General features: G+C 42.2%; 1 protein-coding gene and 1 long non-coding RNA gene across 2 annotated transcripts; both read right to left on the bottom strand.

The window, feature by feature from the left end:
• Positions 1-727: 727 nt before the first annotated feature.
• Positions 728-15,550, bottom strand: LOC120722824. Its single transcript, XR_005693607.1, has 4 exons — positions 15,427-15,550; positions 14,637-14,643; positions 1,199-1,203; positions 728-739 (listed from the first exon to the last, which is right to left on the bottom strand). It is a non-coding gene; the product is annotated as an uncharacterized LOC120722824 (long non-coding RNA).
• Positions 15,551-22,004: 6,454 nt separating this feature from the next.
• Positions 22,005-24,395, bottom strand: LOC120722815. The gene is made up of 6 exons (XM_040013952.1): positions 24,243-24,395; positions 23,753-24,091; positions 23,536-23,577; positions 23,331-23,438; positions 23,193-23,227; positions 22,005-22,933 (listed from the first exon to the last, which is right to left on the bottom strand). The coding sequence occupies exons 1-6, from the start codon at positions 24,289-24,291 to the stop codon at positions 22,832-22,834; spliced, it is 675 nt and encodes a 224-aa protein (XP_039869886.1). The 5' UTR covers positions 24,292-24,395; the 3' UTR covers positions 22,005-22,831.
• Positions 24,396-27,753: the final 3,358 nt, after the last annotated feature.

The raw sequence follows: 27,753 nt of genomic DNA, 5'->3' as shown, positions 1-27,753 counted from the left end.
TAGCCCCTCTGCTAGCGCTATCTCCGCCGACACTTTGCCCCAGCGCTGCACCCGTAAGGCCGCTGTAGCCGGAGTCAGAGTTTATACACGGACGGAAACCCAGCCTAGACTCGCTGTGGTACCGTACACTGTCTCGCTAACCTCCCGTTTACACTTTGCTCGGGTCTTTCCCTGACCGCGGCCCTTTCCAAGCGTCTTCCCTCGTCCGGACACGTGTGCTTCCTCTTGCTCCGCTCGTCTTCTCTCTCACTGCGCATGCCCGTCCTCTTCACACTACGTCACTTCCTCTTGGCTGATTTAGGCTGTAAACGACCCCGTCTGACCGTTTTCTAAGGGTCGCAAATATGTGACCTCACACATAGTCTGGCAGATGTTGAAGGACCTCAGTCGCCTCAAAAAATAGAGGTGACTCTGGCCCTTTCTGTAAAGTGCTGTGGTGTTTTTAGCCCAGTCCAGTTATTGTCAATGTATACTCTGAGGTATTTATAGTCCTCCACAATGTCAACACTGACCCCCTGGATTGAAACAGGGGTCAAGTGTTTCCTGGTCTTCCTGAAATCCACTATCAGTTCCTTGGTCTTTGCCATGTTGAGCTGAAGATGATTCTGCTCACACCACGTGACAAAGGAGTCGACCACAGCCCGGTACTCTGTCTCATCATCCCTGCTGATGCATCCAACCAGCACAGAGTCATCAGAAAACTCCTGAAGATGGCAAGTCTCTGTGCAGTGACTGAAGTCTGTGGTGTAGAGGGTGAAGAGGAAGGGAGAGAGGACAGTCCCTTGTGATGCCCCTGTGTTGCTGATTACCTTGTCAGACACACACTGTGGGAGACGTACATATTGTGGTCTTCCTGTAAGGTAATCAACAATCCAGGACGCCAGAGAAGCATCCACCTGCATCGTTGTTAGCTTATCACCCGGGAGGCTCGGCTTGATGGTGTTGAAAGCACTGGAAAAGTCAAAAAACATGACCTTCACAGTGCTCGCCGGCTGGTCCAGATGGGTGTAGACACGATTAAGCAGGTAGATGATGGCATCCAAAGTTCCAAGACGGGGCTGGTAAGCGAACTGAAGGGGATCCAGATGTGGTCTGACAATGGGTCGGAGCTGGTCCAGGATGAGCCTTTCCAGGGTCTTTGTCTTTGGTACAGGGACGAGGCATGATGTCATCCACAGCACTGAGACCCTCTGCAGACTCAGACTGAACAGTTTATGGAAGACTCCACACAGCTGGGGGGCACAGGCATTAAGGACGTGGGGACACACGTCTCCAGCAGACTTGCCTGAGTAACTTTGCAAATTATTAACCTTTACAAGCTCATTGAGTATGAGGAACAATTTAAAGGACTCAGAGGCACAACTTAGTTTTGCTGCTTTTTGTCAAATGAAACCAGCCTGGACTTTCTTCTCTAAACTCTGTTGCTAACCAGGCATTTGGATTCAGAGTAGAGCCTCTTACTGGACCAGTATGTTTTTTTTTCTCTAAAAGCATGTCACCCTTTTCAAATGCATTAAAGCAGTTGACCTAAACAGCTGAAAGAGAGATGTGAAACTTTTATGTGAAAGCAGTTCAGCTATTTTTGCGTGTGGTTTCATTGCAATGCTAAAAGCCTTTGATAAACAGTGTTGCTACAAACTTTCTGTTTGTTCAAATGTCAAGAAAGAAACTCCCCCTTTTCTCATACAAGATAATAGAAACTGTGAAACAATTACAAATGTCAGTGTATTCAAACTAAAATCACATCTGTGTTTCATATAAAACTTTAATTAATTTCAGAGAAACCTTATACCATAGCTCCGATGATTTCATTATTTTTGTTTTTTGCGTTACTCATAGAAGATCAGCAAGAGGAAAGTTTTGTAACTAACGTCTCTCTTAGTCTTTGAATCAATAAAGTAATTTCATATTTGTTGTTAGTGCTGAAATCTTCCTGTGGCACAGCCTTTATACATTACCTGCAACATTTGTCTTCATAGGGTGCATGGCTGCAGTTTAAATCACTTTCATTAAATAATTGTAATTATTCTTCTAAAAGTCTGAAAAGTCTGACATTATGTAATCAAAACAAGTAGATAACAAAACAAGTACCTCCTGGTGCGAAAGACAAAAAAATCCGAAATCCGAAAGAGAGTTGGAAAGAGCACACTATCAAGACACTACTAATAAGTTTAGTCTAATGATCCAGCACTGACTGAAGCCTGGTCACCGTGTTAAATACATCAGGGTCTGATGGTGGATAATTCATGGCAGCTGGCGAATGTTGATTAATTGGCGGTGTGCCGAAGCTCCAAATGGAGGTACTTACGGGTCGGCGGACCTGCCTCCGGGGAAGCAAAATAAACTCAAACATAAATGATCAGGTCGCCCAGCAGGGCTGGTCAGACCATGAGAGAAGGAGTCAACTGTGCCAAAATGAATTAATTAAATATGCTATTAAATAATTATTTAAATGTGTCAATAATTAATTAAATGTGTCAATAGTTAATTAATTCGTGTCGTAAATATTTATGTGATTAATTATTTTTGATTTTAATTAATTATTGCCACATTTAATTATTATTTAATGGTGTATTTACCGTATTTCCCAGACTACAAAGCGCACCTGAATATTAGCCGCACAAGCTAAAATCAGGGGGAAATCCTGTTTTGTACATACATTAGGTGATCATGGATGTTTTCACACTTTTCCACGCTGTCAGATTCCACCGGTGGAGTTGAGCATAACTTGCTTTTCGCAAGTTTATTGCCGCTCGTCATCCACGCCTCCCGCTGAACGCGTAGCGCTACTTTGAAGTTTGTTTTTCGCGCTACTTGTACGACACTATGTTGCCTGGCGGATGGACATGTGACCAACATACCACTGTTGACCCCCGATACTGTGTGTCTAATCACATGCCCTTCCGCCAGGCAACGTAGTGCCGTACAACAGCGGAACAAAGAAAACAAATCGTCTTACGAAATGACAAAAATCATGGACAATCCATAGAAAAGCCGCGCCTGACTAAAAGTCGCAGGGTTCAAAGCTTGTGCAAAAAGTAGCGGCTTATAGCCCGACAATTTGTGTAATTATTTCATTATGGCAGTCCTGGCGTTCCATACCTTTTTCCTTGATGTTTCGCTGATAAGCCAACCACATCTCTGGAAGGTTTAGTGGTCAATCCCAGTGTCCCAGGCTCACCCCCAAAACACCATCTACCATCTAGTTGTGGCCTGGCCGAAGTCCGGCAAGTGTTTATGTTCCTTACACAATTGAGACCAAACTAAAGTTCCGTCTTTTGAGCCAGAACCAATGACTGCCTTTATCAGCATTTCTGGAGAGATTCTTCACCACTTGCTGATGGATCTACTCTCGCACTCCCAACTCCTGGAAAAGCCTTGCAACCTGCTAAAATGGTTGCAAAACCTATGGAGCCAATTTCAACTGGTTGGACCTTTGCTTTCCAGTTGTGTTGTTTTCAGTTCCGTGTACTTTAGCTTCTTGTGCTCATCGGCCTCCTCCAGTGCATCATCTCATGGTACAGTAAGGTCAATGATGTAAAACAAACTGGAGTGATGCCCACCATAGCACAATGTCAGTGTAGACAATCTCAAGGGGGAAGTAGAGTTTTTGGCCTAGGTCCTCCAGCAGCTTCCAGTCCTGTGTACAATGTAGCTGACCACTGTCTGCTTCAGTGTTGATGGTGACGAGTAAAGCAAGCAAGTGGATCTCCTCTAAAACGCTGGCTAAGATTTTTGGAGATGGAAATATATCATAGCTAAGCAGCCGCTCCAGCTTCTCCAGCTCGGTGACCAGAACCTCATATGAGGTTAGTGGCCACACGAGACATGGAAAGAAGCAAAAGTCCTAAGCACCACAAATTCAGTTTGCCAGGGAGACTAATTTTGTCAGTGGATTCCAGGTCATCGATGGCACACTTCCTATCCCGTTCTACCAGGTCAGTGTGCTTGAGGGGTGCACCATACTAAAACCCTAAGCTCTTCACAAGCTTATCACAGCAGGAATCAAATCTTTACCAATATAAAAGTATTTTTCAGTCAACTTTTCCTGGATGATGGAAATGCTTCTGCATTGCTTGACTTTATCTTCATTTGAGCCATGTTGATGTTACCTTGGAGCTATCTGAGAAGGCTCTGAGTACACATCTTTGTTGTGGTAAGAGTTGTGAGGTCTTGGTGAGATCCAGACACACCACATGCAAATTTCTTCCCTCTTTCTCTGCAACCTCTGCAGATGAAGACAGATCAGAGGAAGGTCAAGGCGGTGGCCTGCACCTCCTGCACAGGCTCAGAAACAACTCCAGGCAGTTCATCAAGAACTACAGTCAAGTAGCCCCTCCACTCACCTGTCTCACCTTCACTAAGGTGCCGTTCACTTGGTCCTCTGAGGCCCACACAGCCTTCAAAGAAATTTTTACCACTGCTCCAACTGTGATCCATCTTGGGACAATTGTTGTTGTGAATTGTGCGACAATTGGTATCACATGAATAAAACTATACTGCAACTGCCAAACTCACCTGAATAGACCTGAAAGACAGAAGACATATCGGGTCACTGTATTATTTGTTTTTAAATTAGTTTTTAATACTGACTCAACAAAGTTTAGCTGTAGATGTTCCACTGTAAGATAATTAAAATTAAAGTTTTAACATAGCACTCTCTCATTTGTGAATAAAATGAATAAATGTGCACAGATGTATAGTTGTACAATGATTACACACAAGACTTTATAAAACTCTTACCCTGAACCTATAGTTAGATTATCCTGACAATTACTCCCATTATTGAACTCTACACAGAAATACAGACCTGATTAAGAATCAACTTACTTAACTTTAAGATACACAATACAGTGTTTGATGTTAAACTTGGCATTCTTTAAAAATCCATCACAGAAAGAAACAATGTTACCAGGTGAACTAATGTCGGTACATTGCTATATGACGTCACCATGAAAATATGAGACTGAGACCTGACAATTCTACAGGTATCAAACGCTGAATCTGAAAGAAATTGCAAGTATTCATTGGTGTTTGTTGTATTGAAGACAACACCTGGACTTACCTATTGAGAAATGCAGTTAGCAGGCTTATCGCGATGCACACAGTAGGACTGCAGCTCTAAACTGTGCTCCAGTAACAGTGTATCTACTGTAAGTAAAGGGGCAGCCTGTTTCTGATTCGTCACACAAAACGTATAAATACTACAGGAAAATAAGCAGCACAACCACAAGGAGAATGAAATGTATGTGAGAATGTACTTGTTCACTGTGATATGGACACTTAGACAACCAAAGAAAGTGTTGAAAGTACTGTATGTGTCATGGAGAATTGGGTTAAAGGACTCAGGTGCGAGACTCCTTGCAGAATGACAGTGAATTTATTCACAGTGAAAAGGTGAGTCAACAGTTCGAGTCTGTAATCCAGAAAGGGCAGTGCAGTGATACGGTGACTTCTCCCCGCGGTGACAGTGCAGGGACAATCCAAAACAACTCCTTGTGCCTGCTCCTCCTCCGATCCCTGAATCCCGGTTTAGTTCAACGTTCCAGCGTTGGTTGTGACTCGACTGCACCGTTAAATAGGTCTGCTTCAGATTAGTTGTAGCCGGCGAAGTGATTACGCACAGGTGCGACGATTCCAGCTCAGGACACTCCCCTCGGGTCAGCTGCCGTTCCGTGCCACGGCTTCCGGAGGTACATGTTCCAGCAGAAAAACACATGCACAGGATGGAGAGGAGAACACGACACAGTACACACAAACACCACCAAAAATTGGCAAGGCGATCGGTGAGGACCGTCTAGCCGTGACAGTATGTGTCAATAGTTCATGTTTTCATTTAAGTTCATTTCAGGCAAAACACCTGTTAATATATAATGTGTACCTCACTCAGTGTTGATACCTCCATTATAACTTTGAAAATAACTAAATAACAAAACTTGTCAATGTCCTGTCTGGTCTCTTTTCCATTAAAGAGGAAAAACTGTCTCACATTAAATTTCTCAAATTTCATTTCTCACATCTTAAACTTTTGAGTTGAACCACCTAGCCGTTACTCACTCTAGCCTTAAATTTCTCATTTCTAACCTGACAGCAGAGGTACTGGCTATGATCCCGAGCAACAGTCACAGCCATAGTGGTTTTTATTTCAGAGGCAGAGTAAATCATTTGCCATTCAGAAGGTTGGTGACTCCTCCAGTCTTCATGCTGTCGGGAGCAAATGTTTGTTTTTAGCTGCAAAAATAGTGTATGAATGTGTGAATGTTTAGAGTAGAAAATTGTTTTTAGGTATTTTGAGGCTGAATCAGTTTCCCTTTTTGTAAGGTCAAAATAAATAAAAGAAAACTCTCAGAGCTTTCATGTATTTGGTTGATGTTGAAGTTTTCCAGTAGTTGGTATGTTTTTTTTAATCATTTCAAAAGTTTAAACGTGTTTTTCCTTGAAAAAGCTAAAGGCAGTATTTATAAAATGATCAGAGTAATTCTCACCAATACCAATACCTTTTAAATCTGAGCAAAACCCTCCTTAAGTTTATTTGCAACATATCCTGCTGTGAATTCTTTGACATGTGCATGGTGCATTCACTCTGTCTGAGGTTTTAACTGCTGAACCTGCATGCATTTCTCCTGCTGTTTAGAGATATTTATACCAGAAGTGTCAACGGGAATAAAAAGAAACAGGATGATCTAATTATCAGATATCGCTTTTCTTGAATGTTTATTTAGGCTTTCACACTGTTATTTCCCCCCCCCCACAGAATATGGATAATGAGCTAAAGTGAGGATTCTATTACTTGATGCAGCAAATAAGATTAATTGTTTGAAAGTAGAAAAAAATAGTGTGTGTACACATGTACCAAAACCTCAGTTTGCAATGGTCACGTTACATAGATGGCAGTTAGAGCTGGAAATTCCTGTCTGGTTATTGTCTCCTCAAAACCGTAGGCTGTGATGAATTTATGGATTCATACTGCAGTGTGCTTGTCTCTGCTGATAAAAGTCAGTGGAACTCACCCAGATGTCTCTCTCTTTCTCTAAATGACATCAATCATTTGAATATGACAATATTTATTTAATTATCTTTTAAATCTCAAGGTTTAAGTTAATTGATCTTCTATATTGTTTCAGAGTCCACAGCAGAAATAGTGAGAGATTGGGTAGTTTTTTTTTAATATACATGTGCAAATCGAATCCTTGCTTCTCACCAGCTGTCGAAACTGTTACCAAAACCTCAGTTTGCGATGGTCACATTACATGATTTGTTTAGGACCACACTTCAGTCTGACGTCACTAGCCGTGTCTGGGCCTAAACTCTGCTGCAGGTCCATATCTCAAATGATCACTGTGGCATTACTGAGAGTTAAAACACTGTCTTAAGTCTTTCATCTTTAATAAAATTATCAGCGTTCTGCTCTACCAGGTGTAACAACTGAGTTTAACATCCAGGCATCCATGAAAACGGAATTTATGACATTTAACGGAGTTAGAAGTTAGCAGGAAGTTAGCTCGCTAGCTTCAATCTAAATACAATATAGCATGTCCTGACTGCGGGGTTTTGGAAACAAATTAAAACGTACAGCTTTCTTATCACTTCCAACATAAATGAAGACAGAAAACTAAACAGCAGTGACGTTTGTAGGGTTACTGAAGTTTGACTAGCTGGTATATAATGATGTGCTACGTGACCGCTAGCGACACAGCTATGTTAGCATAATATAAACAAGCTAACTTTTTTTCCACTCGATAAAAGTTAACGTGAGTGTTCTCGGTGGTCAGGAACAAATGTAATTGCATGGCAGGATGCTGTAAAACAGGGGTGTCAAACTCAAATACACAGTGGGCCAAAATTCAAAATGGAACAAAGTCGCGGGCTAACATTAATATTTATTGAAAAAAAAAATCTTCCTCCAGATATAAGAATGAATCTTTTCTTATGGACTCAAACAAGTTTAGCTGAAAAACTGAATATGGAACAGCAAAGCTTAATACTAAACAATATATATATTAGCTGTATAATACCAGTAGGCCTGCTCTAATAGTAATTTGGTATGGCTTCGCAGGCCAAATGTAATTAGGCTGCAGGCCAAATTTGGCCCGCGGGCCAGAGTTTGACACCTATGCTGTAAAAGGACCAAACTTCAGCCAGGAGAACAACTGAGATAATCCATCCACAATACAAGGTTAGTCATTCATATACTGCTGCATGGGCTGGGCTGTAGTTACATCGTAAGGTTTTAAAAACTGAGCTTAAATAAATGATTAGCGGTAATAAAAGCCGAGGGAGGTCAAAGGTGATCACTGACTTTTTTAGGAGCTTTTTGAGATTAAATAGAAGAAAATACAAAACATTAAACCTGTTAACAACACAAAAGCCATATTAAATGCAGACTACTTTAGGACCGGAAGTAGGATTTGTCACGTCATCACTTAATAATCGGATTCACTTTAGTTTTATTTATATAGCCCTGAATTACAACAACAGTCACCTCTACAGTCACCTTTATAGACAAAAATTTAGTGCAGATGTTCTGAAACACAAGTTTGACAAAGTGTTGAAATATCAGCATCAAGCATCCTGTTCCTCTATGACAGTTTATCTACTTGTTGCTTGGTGTCTGATAACGTTGGATCCACTTCAAAGAGAGTTTCACTAAAGTTCAGTGTCACTGGTATCAGACAGAAGAGAACTTCTCGGACTCATTGGCCTGTATCACAGAGTTTTACAAATAATAACGTGCACACCCGTCATGTATACAGCTGAGATGAACAGTGGACTGACAGGCTGCGTTCACTACTGAAGAACAGAAGGTTTGAGGTGACTCTGGGGTAAAAATGCAAAATATTACATTGACACAGAACTTTTTTTTATTCCTGATTCATTGCTAAGTGTAGATATTATTCAAGTTAAAATACAGTGTGGGCAAGAATATTTTTTCTTGCACTTTTCAGTGCAAAATGAGAAGCAAAAGTAACAACTGCACCCACAGTTGTCTCACAAATAGCAGGGGGAAAACGTCATTCATTCCACTCTGAGCAGCAAATCACTTCCCTCCTGAACCTGTGTGGTGGCAGCATACACAACAGTTGCCTGTGGCCCTGATGAGAGACAAAAGAGCATTTTGTCTCTTCCTGTTGAACACATCTCACACACCTTTATGCCTCTCTCACTATTACATTGAAAGAGTCTCACTCACTCTCAATATAAAATAGTCTGCATTATTTATCAGTCTTCACTAACTCCTCCATCACCTACCATCTACAGTGGTTTGCGCTCAGATAAAGTCATAGCAGCTGTGGTGGGAGACGGAGATATAGCTAGAAAATCAGAAAGTATTAGCAGGTACAGCACATTTTGTTTAAATCTTTATTAGAAAAAATGTCTTTTTTGTTAAAGGTGGTTGTAAAGATTTACATACACCAACTGTACACAACTCTACAAACAGAAAATAACAGAAATATGATAGCTTTCACTTTGTGCTGATGTTCGGTTATTTTGGGAGTCTATCTCGTAGCAGCGTACAAAACATTTGGCTCCAGCTCCCTCTGTGGTGCGGGCCTTCTCATTTTTGTTCTGGTATGGAAACTCAGTGCTGCATAGTTCATGGCATCCGACTCTGCATTCTGTAATGGAAAATGTTTGAAGTCACTAATCTCAAAGGATTAAATGTTAACCTGTTGACATCCACCAGGTCACAGGCAGTCCATCAATGGATAGAGCTGTGGTTAGTATAAGATTGACATCCAACTGATATTTATTGAAGTAACGCCCAAATGGGAGAGATGGAAATTTGGTAACATTTTCTGTTTTCTGCATTTTCAGCATAGCTAAAACAATTAAACCATAACTTAGATGGATTGCTGTTGACTGATGGAAGCTAACAGTTTAAATAACTGAATCAGACAATATATCAATAAATCAACTGGAATCCAAGGTTAAAATAATTACCTCACTGTGCTGCAAATTCTGCATTTCGTCATGAGCTAAATGGCAGAAACAGTACATCTATCAGTTCTTCACTCAAAACCTTTGCAATTTCAGTTTAAATTCAAACACATAAATACCTGTATGAAGTTTCCTGATGCTAACAACCAGACCAATGATGACCAGTAGAAGGAAAACAGTTAAACTGCCGAGGATCACAGTTGATAGATTGGTTAACCCATCTTCTAAAAGAACGTCAACTACAAAAAAAGTAGCACATATAGGATATTCTGCCTTTTGACAATTACTCAAACATTAAAGTAAAAGAACAATCTTACCTTGAACTTTCAAATATGTTGCAGTGAAAACACTTGGCCGTCCCGTGTGCAACTCTCCACAGAAATATAACCCAGAGTCAGATGGATCCAATTGTTTGATTTCGAGAAATAGCACAGAGGTGTTGGATGTCATGTTAAATTTAGTATCTTGAAATCCGTCACAGAAGGTAGCACGACTATTAGCAGTGGGCATAAAAGAGATGCGACTGGCATTAAGTCTGTCGGCCAGTCTGAACCAGAATATGTGGGTTGCAAAACTGCTGAAGTTGGAGCACTGCAGTGTGATTTCTTGTCCAGGCTCAACCGCCACAGTGTAAAACTGTGCGAGTGAAACAGATATCCAACCTGAAAGAATCAACAAGTATTCATAAAAGACAAATTTCCAAAGAACGAAACAACACCTAAAACTTATGTTGTCAATTAACTTTTGTAAACGTAATTTAATGGCAACAACAAATTGCAACTAACTACTGATAAAAAATAGATAGGTGTACTTACTGAGAGTATAGAGTAAAAATGATAGCAAGTTGAAGTTCACCATTGTGCACACGGCCACTGCAACGGCACTAACTGAATGGTGCTCCTGCAAAAGTGATCTCTAGATAAAGAGGTGGGCTGTTCTTATATGTGTAAACTGACTGCAGACCAACTGCACGGGAGCTTGTAGAAAAGCACAGCAACAAAAATCAGGATATCATCGCTTGTTTGTTAGGTTGTTTGATAGACAGTCTCAGTAATGCTTTTGTAAACTTTTCCTGACACTGGCACATTAACTTTGTCTTTGATTTTTATAACTGCAGAACATGACGATAACTACGGACTTCACAGTCTATGTCATTAAGCTTTTTTACTAAACTAGCAGCTTTGTCATTATAAAGGTACAGTATCCAGCTAGCTAACTAGATAGCTCCTGCAGTTAAAAGTTTATATTCAGGTTAATATTTTAGAACAGTCATGCAATAAGAAAGCCAGTTGCTTCATAAATTACAGGCTGGAGTGCATGTACACAAATAACACAAGCACATTAACAACATGATTATATCTTTAGTGGATATCTGACCTCTATAAAAGTGATAATTAATTGACAGCAATGGAATAATACCAGTATAAGTTTAACCTTGCTGTAGCAGAGGGTGATGTGAGTTTATGCAAGTCTTAAGTCAGTTAAGTTTGATCAGTACTCAGGATGCTGCGAAACAATGTTAGACTGGTTTACCGTGTGTGAAGTCACGTCAACAAGTTTTGTTTACTGTGTAGAAATAAATTCACTCTGAGCAGCTTTTCCAGATAAACTGACTGAATCAATCCCATTTGTGCCTGAACAAATGAGAAGAATCAGCAATAAAACTAAGACTCCTTACAGACCATGAAAAACCCAATCTTCAGGTCAACTGTGTGTCTATTTATGCATGAATCCAAACAGCCAAACATTGGATGAAAAAAACTCACCTTGATTAACTTTGACCTTGGCATGATTGTTGGTGGCAGAACAATTAGTTCGGGTTAAAAACAAAAAAGATCCAGCTACCCCTCCACTAAACAATATTCCTTTTTTTCTGCAGTGCATCAAACATATTCTCGTATAGACAGTGTTGGGGGAGTAACAGAATACATGTACCAGCGTTAAGTATTTAAAATACAAAATATGAGTAACTGTATTCCGTTACAGTTACCGTTTAAAAAGGTGGTATTCAGAATACAGTTACTTTGTTGAAATAAAGGGATTACACGGCGGTATTTTCCTGTTTGATATGTTCGGCTATGCTCTCTCTATTTTTGGTAATTCCACGCTGGTGGAAACGCAAACAGAACACGCATTAAGAGGCTCAAAAGCCTGTGTTTTATCTGGCGACCCATGTCACTAGGGGTGCAACGCTACACAAAACTCACGGTTCGGTTCGGTTCGATACTTTGGTGTCACAGTTCTATATTTTTTCGATACAAAAAATGTTCATGCCTTTTTAATTTGTCATTTATTAAAATTATAAATATATATTTTAACTCAAAAGTACAGTTTTTAAATTTAATGTTGCTGAAACAACAAAGTAATAAAAAAAAATCTATCTGATCGAGAAATCACTCATCTTTGGAAAAGAGAGTTTATTACAGAGAAATGGCTCTTTCCAAAATAAAAGCTATACTATACGTTTCTTCTGGGGTATACTCTCAGCAGCATATTAAATATATCAGGTCTCCATAAGGAGAATCATGTGCTAACGGCTGTCTAAATGACTCGGGTAAAGTTTGTAGCATGCGTGCTTGTTGTTTTTGTCTGCTTCCACTTGTCTTTGCACTAGGATGATGTCGGCGTAAATGTGCAGTCATATTCGTTGTGTTCCCACTAGTGCTGTCAGCATTAATCTCGTTGAAATGACGTTAACGCCACAACACGGCAAATCTCCGTTAACGAGCTACCGCGGATCGCCCCATGCGTGGGGCTGGACGGCCAACACGTTAACGAGCCAACTGCACTAACACACTAGCTCCCACCCAATTGTAATTGAGCATTGCGTGGCACATCCAACATACTGTTTTACTTTTGTCCATGACGCGCTTACCTTCAGGGTCATACATCACATGAAAACCAAAATAGTTCCAAACGCCAGATCTGAATGAGGGTGGGGGAGGTTCAATTTGCCATGTTGCAAGGAGAGCTTAACTTCTGTCTCTCTAGCTTGCCCTGCGCTCAGTGAATCTGCGTTCGACTGCTCCGTCTAGGCTGCACTGTCGAGCGCAGATCCACTGAGCGCTCAACACAGACACCATCGTCAGAAGGAAAGTTGATAAAATAAATTAAAAATTTTGTATTGTTCGATACATATTCGTACCGAACTGAAAGCACTGTATCGAACGGTTCAATATCGATACGAGTATCGTTGCACCCCTACATGTCACCTCTGCTTGTGGCCGCATAATGACGTGAAGAAATATTTTTAAAAATTATTGCTTATCTAACTGATTTAATATGAAGGCAATAGGCAAAGTGTTACAGGCATAGCCCTAAAGAATGTAGCCTCATGGGCAGTGTAGTCCAGTTGTAAGTAAGCTATTAAGACTCGACTGTACACCGTGTTCGTGTTTTCCTCCGAAGCAATAAGTTCCGTTGGTGCAGCCTTTCAACGCCTCTCTCTGTCTCTCGCTAGCAAAGTTGAACCAGACAACAAAGTAAAGCTAGTTTTCATCTAAGAGCCCGACATGAACCCGACGTATTAGCCAGAGGTCCCTTTACTACAGTTCGGAGCCGCGGACCTGTTTTATATACGCGTGGAATAGTTTTCTATACGAGATCGCTGCAAAAAGTGCAGCCTTACCTAATGTCCACCCTACTGTTACTCATTTTATATTAAGATTTAAAAATCCAGTTGTTATCGGTATGGCAATTCACCTTCAGTAATTGTAATAAATCACACAGCAATAGTATATTCACCTAATTGTAAAAAGCATGATAATATATTAAGTAATCCAAAGTATTCAGAATACGTTACTCTCATTGAGTAACGTAACGGAATATGTTACAAAATACATTTGGTGCATTTATTCTGTAATCTGTAGTGGAATACATTTATTGGGGCGATCGTGGCTCAAGAGTTGGGAGTTCGCCTTGTAATCGGAAGGTTGCCGGTTCGAGCCCCAGCTTGGACAGTCTCGGTCGTTGTGTCCTTGGGCAAGACTCTTCACCCGTTGCCTACTGGTGGTGGTCAGAGGGCCCGGTGGCGCCAGTGTCCGGCAGCCTCGCCTCTGTCAGTGCGCCCCAGGGTGGCTGTGGCTACAATGTAGCTTGCCATCACCAGTGTGTGAATGTGTGTGTGAATGGGTGGATGACTGGATATGTAAAGCGCTTTGGGGTCCTTAGGGACTAGTAAAGCGCTATATAAATACAGGCCATTTACCATTTACCATTTAAAAGTCACCTTCCCAACACTGCGTATAGATTACTTTTTTGTTGACAAAAAACTTCATCCTAATATCAAGACTTGTAAATATGATAGTATAGTAATATCTGATAGTCCACTTGTTTCGAACTCAGCTTCCCGGATGAACCTCTTGTGTACTTCTGGGGATTCAATCCTCTTCTTTTGTCAGATGTTCTCTTGAGCTCTCAGTGAAGGCGGTCGCACTTTTCTCCTCTCCTCCTCACCCTTATCTTCCCTGCTTAGCCTCTATGTCCTTGTCTTGTCTTGTGTGCATTTACTTTCCCTGGAACAGTCTCTCACTGTTGTTCTCTAAAACCTAAAAGAGAATTATGGATTTGATCAACTGGTCTCTGAATGCTATTGACACCCTTTTCTCAACGAGAAGTCGGGGCTCGGGAGAGCCTGAGTGCCCTGGAGGGACTTTCCCTGCCGGTTACACGATGGACGGGTGGCAGAACTGGAGGACCGTGTGCCTGGCGGGACTGTCGATCGAGGACGCTGAAGATATCTACCTATTCGGAACCATGATAACAGGGTTCATGCTGATCGGCGTTGGCTTAGCCCTGGTCTATCAGAGAAATAAGAGAGCGGAACCGGCTGTTCAAACCCCCACAAGGCTGCCCGCTGGATTCGAAGCGACGGGACGAGGCGCGACCTCTCACAACGAACGTAATATGGTCAACACCTTGGAGACGCTTACAGCTGCTGTGAAGGCTCAAAACAACACCATTGAGCGTATGAGGGGAAACATCAGAGAAAGGCCTGCTCAAAATGACACCCTTGAGCGACAGTTGGAAAACATCGCGGAACGGATCACTGCAGTTGTGAGGTCTCAGAATCAAAAGACTGACAACACCATGGAACAGAAGTTTGATACCATCATGGGGAGGCTCGCGGCTCTCCAACGGGAGATCGAGGGACCAGTGTCAGAGTGCTAAATTTGAGCTGCTCACAAAGGAGAAATCAACAATATTCAACATTTGGACACCACGGCGCCAGCTGCTCAGGCCCAAGGCTGGAGACGGCGGGTCTGCGCGCCGCGCTGAAATGGTAGCATGGTGTAGGACGACTGCTGTGTTCCTTCGGATTACCCCCCACCCCCCTATCCATCCCCTGTGGCTTGTCATGTGCTCTAATGTTGTGATGTGGACATTAATGTGCTCTCTGTGCAGAGGAGTTTTTTTGTTTCCTGTTCTCATGCTGTCCTCCCATAGGTTGCCCAGCGTGTGAAGAGGTCTCTTTTTTTCCTCTTGTACTTTTCCCATTGTTGTGTAATTTTTTCAGTGTTATTCTCTGCAACGCTGCCGATCTCCGACTGTATTCCCATGTGATGTCTTTGTTGTGTGTGTAAGTCGGGGGGGGGGGGGGTCCTATTCCTCTGTGGGGCAACCTGCATATGGCCAATAAAGCATTCATTCAATTCAATTCAATTCAATTCAATAAAGAGTTTGTGGAATATATTTCCAAACAAACTGATATCTTTATAAGAATAAACATTACGCCTGGCATGGCCTACAGTACGGTTTGGGAAAGCCATATTATATCATACTGTTCATATACTAGAAAACAAACGTCTATCTGAATTGATGTACCTTATTTCGCAATTGGATGAGCAACACTCTACAACCCCCTCTCCAGATACGTATAAACAAAGATAAACTTAAAAAACGGAATTGAATTGAATTGAAGCAGTAGTGACACTTTTCTTTGGTAACCACTGGCTGTCTCAGTGATGCCCATAACACAATGTAGGCTTGACTCTTTGGTATCACTCTTAAACACACAACTTAAAGCATATAACGCATAATCTGATGAGGTTTACACTCATTTAGAAGATCTTCAATCTTCAAAACCTGGAGAGAAGCAGGGAGCACATGTTGCCATCCAGCACAACAGCTTTTCCTCATGTACTATGCCCCTAGAGCATACAACCTTTATACAGCACAATGTTGATACTACCCAGGTGTGACGGTGCATTTGTTGCCCAAATGTGCCTGAATACAGAAGGAATCGGTTGCTTCTCTGGAGATATGAGTAACAGAAGAGCTTTTGGTGCAGCCCACGATCGTGACTCCACACATCCATCAGGCTGTTTGGAGGCCTCTCTGAAAATATCTAATAATTTTATGTTTTTTTATTGGGAAGGTTGGAACTACGCAGCCTCTCATCTCTGCCCCCGAGTCTGACCCTTCTGTCTCGATCCCTTGCTCTGCTGTTTTTGACCAGTTTGAGCCTGTGAGCCTGTCGGATTTTGAAAACCTCCTTAGCACTGAGTCAGGACTCTTAAAGGTTTTTAATGATATTTTCCTTTCCTGTTTAGGTTTTGTTAGTTTAGTTATTGTATTTCTGGGCTTTCCTTTATGTTTGCTCTGCCTCAACTAAAGACATGTTTTCAGTTTCAGTATGTTGTGTTTGCATTGGGATCCACACTCTCTCCACTCTGACACTGCCCGATTTATCTTCCTCTGAAGCAGAAAAATATTTCTGCTTGTCTATTAAACTGCTTCTGGCATGTCTAGAAGATATCAAAACTTTGATTGCCCTAAACTTTTTAAAATGTAATTCATTCAAACAGATGTGGTCGTGTTTGGTCCTAGACGACCTTGTGATTCTTTCTGTACTGATTTGGGACCACTGGCACAGTATTTTAAACTCAAATCAAATCAAATCACTTTTATTGTCACATCACATGTGCAGGTACATTGGTACAGCACATGTGAGTGAAATTCTTGTGTGCGAGCTTCACAAGCAACAGAGTTGTGCAAAATACAATAATGTAAACAAGCAAAATACAAGAATGGCTACATCTGAAACTAATAAATATATGTACAATATATAATAGTATATGCATTTCTGGATGTGTATACTAAATATTTTTCTACGTGTGTGTGTGTCTGTGTGTGTACACATATTTTCCAAATTAAATAGAGTAAACAATAAATAAAATATATAAAAATATACAGAGTTGAGACATGTGCAAAACAGTGGCATTACTGTACAGTATGGAGTGCATAATGTTAAAGTTCCAGTAGTGAAGCTGAGGTGTCTATGAAGTGTTCAGCAGTCTGATGGCCTGGTGGAAGAAGCTGTCTCTCAGTCTGCTGGTACGGGACCGGATGCTGCAGAACCTCCTTCCTGATGGAAGTAGTCTGAACAGTTTATGGCTGGGGTGACTGGAGTCCTTGATGATCCTCCCCGCTTTCCTCAGGCACCGCTTCCTGTAGATGTCTTGGAGGGAGGGAAGCTCACCTCCAATTATCCGTTCAGAGCACCGCACTACTCGCTGGAGAGCTTTGCAGTTGTATGCGGTGCTGTTGCCATACCAGGTGGTGATGCATCCAGTGAGGATGCTCTCAATGGCACAGTGATAGAAGGTCCTGAGGATGCGGGGGCTCATGCTGAATCTTTTCAGTCTCCTGAGAAAGAAGAGGCGCTGCTGCGCCTTCTTCACTGTTTTGTTTGTGTGTACTGACCACGTAAGATCCTCAGCCAGATGTACACCAAGGAACCGGAAGCTGCTCACTCTCTCCACAGCAGCGCCGTTGATGGTGATGGGGGTGTGTACTTCTCTGCACCTCCGGAAGTCCACTATCAACTCCTTTGTCTTTGCGACGTTGAGGGTGAGATGGTTGTCTTGACACCAGTGGGTCAGGGCGCTGACCTCCTCCCTGTAAGCCGTCTCATCACCATTGGTGATAAGACCCACCACTGTAGTGTCGTCCGCAAACTTCACAATGATGTTGGAGTTGTTAGTGGCTGTGCAGTCGTAGGTGTAGAGTGAGTATAGGAGAGGGCTCAGTACACACCCCTGTGGAGCACCAGTGTTCAGTGTGATGGGGGATGAGGTGATGCTGCCCAGTCTGACCACTTCCTGGCGTCTGTCAGACAGGAAGCTAAGGATCCAGCTGCAGAGGGAGCTGCTCAGTCCTAGATCCTGCAGTTTCCTGTCCAGCTTCGAGGGAATGATGGTATTGAATGCTGAGCTGTAATCTACAAACAGCATTCTCACATACGTGTCTCTCTTCTCCAGGTGTGACAGGGCAGTATGTAGTGTCAGGGCTATGGCATCATCAGTGGACCTGTTGTGGAGGTATGCGAACTGTAGAGGGTCCAGTGAGTTGGGTAGTGCAGAGCAGATGAAGTCCCTGACCAGCTTCTCGAAGCATTTGCTTACGATGGGGGTCAGGGTTACAGGTCGCCAGTCGTTCAATGAGGAGATGGTGGAGGATTTGGGTACAGGGACGATGGTGGCCATTTTGAAGCAGGCTGGGACTACAGACAGAGAGAGGGAAAGGTTGAAGATGTGCGTGAACACTCCAGCCAGCTGAGCCGCGCATGACTTGAGGACGCAGCCGGGAATCCCGTCCGGACCAGTAGCTTTGCGTGCGTTCACCTTCCTGAAGCACTTCCGCACATCCTCCTCAGACACAGTGTGCGCACTGACGTCATCCGCGGTGCGCACACTGTCCGGTCTCATGGTGTTCGCTGTGTCGAATCTAGCGTAGAATACGTTTAGATCCTCACACAGAGAGGCCGTGGTCTGCGGTGTGCTGGTTTTCCCTCTAAAGTCTGTGATCGTGTTTAGTCCCTGCCACATACTCCGAGGGTTGTCAAACTGTTGCTCCTCCCTGTCCCTGTACTCACGTTTGGCTGCTTTGATCGTCTTCCGGAGTTGGTAATGTGCGTGTTTGTAGTCCGATGTGTTCGCGGAGGCAAAGGCGGTGCTCCGTGCCGCGCGAACATCTCCGTTAATCCAGGGTTTTTGATTTGGGAAGGATTTAACTGTTCTGGATGGGACGACATCTTCCACGCATTTCCTGATAAATCCGCAGACTGAGTCTGTGTACTCATCAATGTCCCTAGCAGCCACGTGAAACATTTCCCAGTCCGCGTGATCAAAACAGTCCCGCAGCGCAGACTCCGATTGGTCCTTCCAACAGTGCACCGCCCTCCGGGTTGGAGCTTCCTGTTTCAGCTTCTGCCTGTAGGCGGGCAGGAGCAGGATGAAGCGGTGATCTGATTGGCCGAATGGGGAGCGGGGGAGGGCTTTGTACGCATCCCGGAAAGAGGTGTAGCAGTGGTCGAGTAGCCGGTCTCCACGGGTGTTAAAATGGATGTGTTGGTGGAGTTTGGGTGAGACTTTCTTCAGGTTTCCCTTATTAAAGTCTCCGGCTGTGATAAACGCTGCCTCTGGGTGTGCGGTTTCCTCGCTGCTGATCGCGCTGTACAGTTCCCTGAGTGCTCGGTCAGTGTCGGCTTGTGGGGGAATGTAAACAGCCGTAATAATCACTGCTGTAAATTCCCTCGGTAGCCAGAATGGCCGGCACTTAATCATCAGGTACTCCAGGTCCGGTGAGCAGAAGGATTTGACCGGGTGCACGTTCGCATATTCACATCAGCTGTTGTTGATCATGAAACATACACCACCGCCTCTGCTTTTCCCAGTAAGATCCTGTGACCTGTCCGCGCGATGCAAGGAGAACCCCGGTAGTTGTATTGCGGAGTCCGGTACCTTGTCCGATAGCCAGGTTTCTGTGAGGCAGATCACGCAGCAGTCCCGCATCTCACGCTGGAATGAGATCCGTGCCCGAAGCTCGCACAGCTTGTTCTCCAGAGACTGCACATTAGCCAGTAATAAACTGGGTAACGGTGGTCTGTTAGTGCGCCGTCTCAGTCGAACCAGAACGCCAGATCTTCTCCCTCTGCGTCGGCGTTTGCGGCCTCCAGGGCCAGAGAACAAAGGCGTCTCAGGTGAGATGAATGGGGGGTCTGCAAACGGAGCGTCCGTGTTGCAAAACTTGAACTCCGGAAAGTTATAAGAAAGACCGTCTTTTATGTCCAGTAAGGTTTGTCGGTCGTACACAAGGAGACATGTGCTACTCGCGAAAAAATGAAGGAAAAGTAAAATTAAACACAGAAAAAAGCTGTTGCTTGGGGGAGCTCGCGACGAGGCTGCCATACTCGGCGCCATCTTGGATTCCATTTGTTACTAACCTGGGTTTTAAGATGGACTGGGATTTTAAACTGGACACTCGAATTCGGGCAACAGTCAAGTCCACATTTTTTTTTTTTTTTTTTTATCATTTAAGGCGTTTAGCATAGATAAGACCTATTTTATCCAGGCCTCATTTTGAAACAATAATCCATGCTTCTGTTTCATACAGAGTAAGTATACACCTCAGTTTGTTTTTTGGATGTTTTACAATATGAAAAAGATGTAACTTCACATACTATAAAGATCCAATACCTGATTTAAAAATCATTTATTATCCAATGTCAATAAGCTGTCCTTACCTTTAAACATAACCTTGCTTCTTCCTCTTCTGCCAAGTATCCTTGGCCGAGTCCTCTGTGTGTGTATATGTATGAATGTATATGAATGTTAGATAGAAAGCACTTACCTGGAGGAAGCTTATAAAAAAGTGCTTTTTTGAATGTGTGAATGAGACAAGTTGTACAAAGCACTTGTTCTCAGAGTAGAAAAGTGCTATATAAGAACCAGGCCATTTACCATGTCTGAGTAAAATGATCTCACACTTGTTTCTCTCCCTGGGAAACAGAGCAGCTGTACCTTTTACAAGCAGATACACTGTGACAAACTACACACAAACAGTTTGTGTGTTTGTACTGATTTCTTGAGCGCTTCAGTTTGTTGTCCACATGGAGCTGACACAGATGTACAGTCTGAAACAAGCAGAAGCAACAAACAGTTTACTTTCAACTAACCAAAAGATGCATGAACAGTTCCTGAATAGCACTGGAGAATTTCTACATTTGAGAATAATTCATGACAAAAAGTTACTGAAGCTTAAGGAGAGTAAAGTTGTTATAAAGATGAAACACCTTATAATGAATGAGTGTTGGAAAGCAATGACCACTAATGAACACTTCAGGATTGTGCTGTTATTTTGCAGCAGGAATCAATGTTACGTACAAATGAATATAAAAGCAATGTGCAACAAGGGTGATATTGCCACGGTCCTGGGTCGGAGACCCAGTGTTTTTGTTTTTTGTACTTTTACTTTTGATTTTATTATGAATCATGACTGTTGGTGTTTTGGTTTCCCAGTGTTCATTCTGTGCTCCCTCTGTTTTGTGTCATCCCTGCCTGTGTGTCCCCTCTAGTGTAGTCAGGTCTCTGTGTTAAGCCCGCATCTGAGTCTGTGTCTTTGCGTGTGTGTGTTTCCTGTTTTATTTTGAAGGTCTGTGTCTGATGTCAGTGTGTTTACGTTTCCCCCTGTCCCGTCATGTCTGATTACTCCCAGCTGTGCCCTCCTTCTGTGTCTCATTCCCTCGTTATCACTCTGTGTATTTAAACCTTGTGTCTGCGTCCTTTAGTTGCTGGTTCATCTGTGTTATTCCCCTCCGTCATCTTGAGTGGTTTTCCTGCATCTGTCTACGTCTCCTTGCATCTCCGTTTGTGTCTCTAGGTTTCAGGTTTGTTTAATGTGTAGTTTTCCCAGTTTGGGTCCAGGCTCTGTTCTGTTTTTCGCCACCCTTGCCTTTTTGTATTTTCAACCTCCATTAATTAAGCTCCCTCACATCAGAAGTGCCTGCATCTTGGGTCCTTTAATAATTCCACACAGCTTGCCCCGCGAGCTCTGACAGATATATGAGACCTTATGTTTCATCATATCGTCTGATGAAAGAGTTTCAGATGTATTTATATTAACTGGACTCTATTTTATTTATATATGTTGTGTTTGTTCAAGACATTTAGCATCATGTTTGTTTGGCGACAAAGATTTTAAATGAGCAAGAAAATATTAAGAATTAATTAAACAGCACATACACATGTACAATTACAGTAGCATTGTTTCTTCACTGCAGAGTTAGAATTGCTGCATCATATCATTAATATGATACAGCATCATTTCCAGTTACATAGTGAGTCCGTCTGGTGGCAGCATAGATCGTGTCTGTCTCGATCGCTCTTCTTTTTGCATTTGGTCGAAATGTCGCTGCAGCATATTTTGAGCCGTCAGAGCCATGAATCTGATTTGAATAATTATAGCCAGTGTTCAGTTTTTTATGATTGATAATACAATAAGTTAAATAGTTCAACAGAACCCATCATCAATTTATTGATCTTGAGGCTAATTTTCGGTAAACTAAAATGAAGCTGCCAGAACTCTTGCTAAGTCACCAACAGCAAGGACAAACTGAGAAAACGCAGCTGATTTTATCTGCATAGATAGCAAGGTTTCAACCAGAGGAAATGTTTCATATAAGTGTGTAGTCAGCAGTAATAAAAACAGGTCTTTTGCAGGAAGAGGAAGTATAATTTTGTGATGTTTTGTGTTTTGATCAAGACATATAAGAGCATAAGATAATACATACAGTATCCAGTCACAGTTATATCCATATTCCACATGAATGTAGTCTTTATTTTTCAAGAACATTTATAGTCATCAAGTATCGACTGTTTCTGTTCAGGTCGTGTGCAGATTTCCATTTGATTAACAATCACGTTACATGTTTGTTTGGCTAAATAGAATATGATGGACAAAGTAAGAACTCAGAATTAACAGGAAAACACATAAGAAAATTCAGTTAGCATTGGTTCACCACAGCAAAGTATTTTTTTTTTCTAACAAGAGTTTTTCATTTCCCCAATAAGTCATGATAACCTCATCAGTCAGTTCAAGTCGCCTGATGATTCTATCTGGTGGAAGCATAGATCACATTCGGCTCGATCGCTCTCCTTTTTGGTTTTGGTCGAACTGTCACTGCAGCATAGTTCACCTCATCAGATCCACGATTCTGTGAAAAGCACATTTATTATGAGTATTATATACATATTAATTATAATTATAGACAAATATAAGCAATAACAATTAAGTGTTTATCTTACATTTCTAAAGGAAAGACGACAATTAGTCAACAGCTACTTGGAACATACAAACTAAAAATCTTATTTCTCCCTTTATACGATGTCATTTTGCACTGTAATGCTGTACAGGCACATTTTGTTTAAGCGCTGCTAATCAGAGCATAAAAGTACATTTTTAGATTGACTCACCGTGCTGTGGTCCGGATTCTGTTCTTCTTTATTTGCTGATCCACAAAAAACAAATTAGTGTTATTCTATTACATAAACCAATTATACATTTGTGAAGAGCAAAGATTATAAGAGCGATTTTGTAGCTGCAAAAAGTACCCATCTGAAGTTTCATGTTTTGAAGAGCCAGACCAGTGATGACCATTAAGAGGAAAACAGACAGAACACCCAGGGTGACGCTCGTCAGCTTTGCTACTTCGTGAGCCTCTAATACAAAAATAAAGGTAAAAAGCAACACGGCTGAAATTTATTTCACATTCATGTGTTTTTAATCATCTGCGCAATAAAAGAAATGTTGACTTACGTTTAGAGATGCAGTCCATGTCATCCTGAGGCTCATCGGTGCCTATTCAAAAATAAAGCCTTGATTTTTTTAGTCCTCATTTCTATATTTATCTTAATCTATAACCACCATAGTCTTTGTATACAGCGTGTTGACAATAATTACATTGCATATGTAATATAAATTAAAAGAGTAATAACCGAAGAATGAGGAGGCAAAGACTTTACAATAATCTTACCTCCAACCTTTAATTGCATGGCGCTTAAATTTAGACGTCCTTCTGAGAGAAATCCACAGAAATACAGCGCAGAGTCAGACACATCCACTTGTTTGATTTTGAGAACGACATCAGAAGTTGTTTGTGTCATTTCAAATTTTCCAGGTTGAAATTCAGCATTATACTTAACACTTGCAGACTTAACAGCAATAGAGCTGACTGTGGTTCCGTTGACCAGTCTGAACCAGAAAGTCATAACGTTATATGTGTAAATCCTGGGGCACTGCAGAGTGACAGTTTCACCTGCCTGCACCTCTGAGGTCTGAAACTTAGAACCTGAGGCAGCAATCCAGCCTGAAACTGTGGAAACAATGAGATGTTTAATTGCTCTACATGGTGCTACACCTGTGAGTGTAAAGTTACTAATAAGCAAATGTGTTTAAATTATTATAGGTTAAAAATGCAATAAAAGATTAGCTAATGATGTCAAAGAGTAATAGAGCAAACTTACAGAAACAAGCAAGGGCTAAAGCTTGTATCACATTCATCATCGTGCACATGACTGCTGCCCTGCAATGTCCGCAGATGGTGTGTTCACCAGGAAGGGTGCCACAGTGTGATAAATGTGATAGAGGTGGGAGTTTTGTGTTGCTTTCAAAGCTAAATGCGTTTAGGTCATAGAGTCATGACACACGTGTTTAGTCTTTAAGGGCTTTTTGCAAGATTATTTTTTGTCTTTACTTTAAAAGAAGAAGAAGAGTGATGTTTCATTTTTTCTCAGCTTTAAAAACATGCATTATTAAAAAGCTGGTTGTTGTTAAAATGCTGATAGTGTCACGGTTGGATGTGTGGCAGGCAAAGGGTAGACACAAAAGAAGGGAGTTTTATTGCTGTAAAGTTATAAACCATAGCTAAACACAAAACTCTAAAACTAGAAACAAAAAGCTAGAAACAAGGATAAGCGATGGAAACAAGGGGAACAAGGAAACACACTGCAGCAGGAATGACACGACAATAAGCAGAGGAAAACAGGGAACACAGCTGGAAATAATCAAACTAACAGGACAGTAGGAAGCAAAACTGAACACAGGATGAGAGCCTGTCAAAATAAAACGGGAACCACGCCGACCAAGACGCACAGGCTTGACACTTGGGGAAGAAACAGGCATGGGTGATTGACATGACGAGCTGTGGAGAACACAGACGACACCAAAACAACCAGAGCACAAAAGAGAACAGATTAAATGAAGAAGACACTAAGAACTAGAAAAACATGATTAAAGTAGGAAGAACAAGAAAATATCAAATGAGAACTAAAAAAAAAAAAAAATGTAGAAACACTGGGTCACGGACTGGGAACCATTAAAGTCACAGTCAAAGAGTCCTTGAGTTAAGATAAGTCAACACTTTTATAACAACGAAAGCTGTTATATGACAAAGTTGGGTTTCAACTTCCATTTGACTTAAAACTTCATAGGCCATAGTACTTTTATTATTAATTTTTTTTTTTTAAAAATACATCAAATAATAATCAAATAATGCCACCTACAAAGGACAGGAGGTCACTGAAAAATCTGTTCTCCATCATAGACAACCCATCACACCCACTCCACGGTGGTCTGAAACGTACAACCCAATACAGAAATCCAGCCTGAAACAGTGGAAAGATGTTTCAAATGAACATGATGCAAAATCTGTTGTAAATTTACTTTACAGCTACCACCTCCATGCTTAACAGCTAGTACAGAGTTCAAAAGACTCACCAGTCCTCTAAACATACCTGAGTTTTTGTCTTATCTGCCCATAAGACCTTTCTCCAGAAAGCATTTGTTATTAATTCTTCTGATAAGTCATTAGCCACTAAAAATACATATATATAAAAAACTTATTAAAAAATGAACATGCTTTCCTCTCCAACATCCCACCCCCACCAACCATCTCCCTATAAAGAGAGCCAAGTCCACCACAGTGTCACAGTCTGGCAGAGACAGACTATGTATTGTGAAGAGTGGACCCAAAATGTAGACATGAAGGAACTTGGACCAAAACTTGACTATCAACAAAAAGCGAACCGTTTAATATGGCTGATAAAAAAAGTACAAAAACAAAAGGTAGATGCACACAAGAAAGAACCTAACTAGAACTAAACTGGGAAAACTAAATGCTAAACACAAAACGTAAAGAACAAAATCTTGAATATTGCACAAAAAAAAACCTTAACACGGAAAATCCTGGAAACATGACGTGGAACAACTGACGAGGAATGAACAGAAACACACAGACTAAATACACAAAGGGTGATTAGGGGAAGTGGAAACACATGGGGAAACAGCTAAGACTAATCTGACATAACGAGACAAAGGAAGCAAAGCTGACTACGCTGAACTAGGACAGACTTTCAAAATAAAACAGGAAACATGAGACGCAGACATATAAACTTGATAATATAAACTTGACAACATAAGACATGCAGTTTGAACACAGAAAGGGCAAAGGGAGACTAAAACACAGGGGTAGAAGACACAAGGGGAATCGAAATAAACAAATGAGCTTAGATAATCTAATGAACTTAAAAATAAACCATAAACATCAAACATAAACTAAAACTTAAAGCACTGGGTCAAAAGACCTAGGATCGTGACACACAGTGAAATCCAAAAACCAAACACTAAAGCAGGCACAGAGAAACAGGGAGTGTGGTGGTCCACATTGTGGCAGGTGTGGTCTGCAGTGATGGACGCATCTGTGCGTCCCAGGACCGGGCCTGCAAGGGAAGGAGCTGGCCCAAACTGGCCACATTGCAGGACCAGTGTCACGCCACCAGTGGTTGGAACTCCAGGACCAGCTTGAGCACGGTGAGCAGAGGTTCGAGAATCTGGCAGCGCTTGGCTGCCACTGCTGCTACCCCCAACGGCGTTTCCTGGAGGCAGGGGAGTGGAGGGTTTTCGGACCGTTCTGACGCCCAGGATGCAATCAGCCAGGACCCAGTCTGCTGCCGCACCCATCCCCAGTCCTCGGGTGGGACGACTTGTGCCTGGCAGGGGCCTGCCACGCTATCGCTGGAGGCGCCTGCCAGAGGTAGAGGAGGCGCTGCGCGAGGGGCTGCTCCAGCTGGAAGTAGATGAAGAGCTGCACAGGCGGTGGTGGAGGAGGCGTGCGAGGGGCAGATCCAGCCGGGAGCGGTGGAGGAGCTCCGCGAGGAGACAGAGGTCCACTTGCCAGGGGGGGCTGCTCGGCCTGAGCCTGAGGTCAAGGCGCCCAAAAGACCTGTGCGGTCCGAGGTTGGGGAGATGGAGGGACTGATGCCGGCTGGGAGCCCCAGCGCACTTCCACGGCTGCTGTGCCGCCGCTACCACTGGAGGCTGGGGGCACCAACGGTTCAGGGCACTCCTTCAAGCGGGAGAGGGAGTAGGTTCGCCCAGATGTTCCCTAGCCTCTGTCGGGTGATGGGGGTATGTGACAGGGTGTGGTCTGCATTAGCATGATGGTGAAAATTGCCAAATATGGAAAAGAATGCTCCTTTATGCCCACTGTATCCACACAATGGGTATAAAGGAGCTGTTATAATTTTGGCCAATCCTTGTGATAAGACTGGTCATGCAGTATTGATGTCTTTGCAAAGGCTTCAACAGTCAATTATTTTCACATCACATGCCCAGTCTGACACGTACTTGCAGTAATCCTCTCTAAATATGATCAGAATCAGAATACTTTATTAATCCCTAGGGGAAAGTATTTTGGTTACAGTGCTCCAATATAAACATTAATAAAGACAGAGAATACATTAAGTAAGAAATGGACACAATATATACAATATATACATGACTTATATACATATAAGTCACTTATTGATAAATAGCTGAATAAGAAGAAGAGCGTGTGCAAAAAGAGTGTAGCTTTTTGCAGTATACAGTGTGTTAAGTGGATGAGTTGTACAGAGAGTTGGCCACAGGCAGGAATGATTTCCTGTGTCGCTCAGTGGTGCTTTTTGGTACTCTGAGTCTGAACTCTCAGTCACTCAA

The sequence above is a fragment of the Simochromis diagramma genome, unplaced genomic scaffold (assembly GCF_900408965.1).
Source record: "Simochromis diagramma unplaced genomic scaffold, fSimDia1.1 OVJJ01000811.1, whole genome shotgun sequence".
Classification (NCBI taxonomy): Eukaryota; Metazoa; Chordata; class Actinopteri; order Cichliformes; family Cichlidae; genus Simochromis; species Simochromis diagramma.
This window is presented reverse-complemented; position numbering and strand designations above follow the sequence as displayed.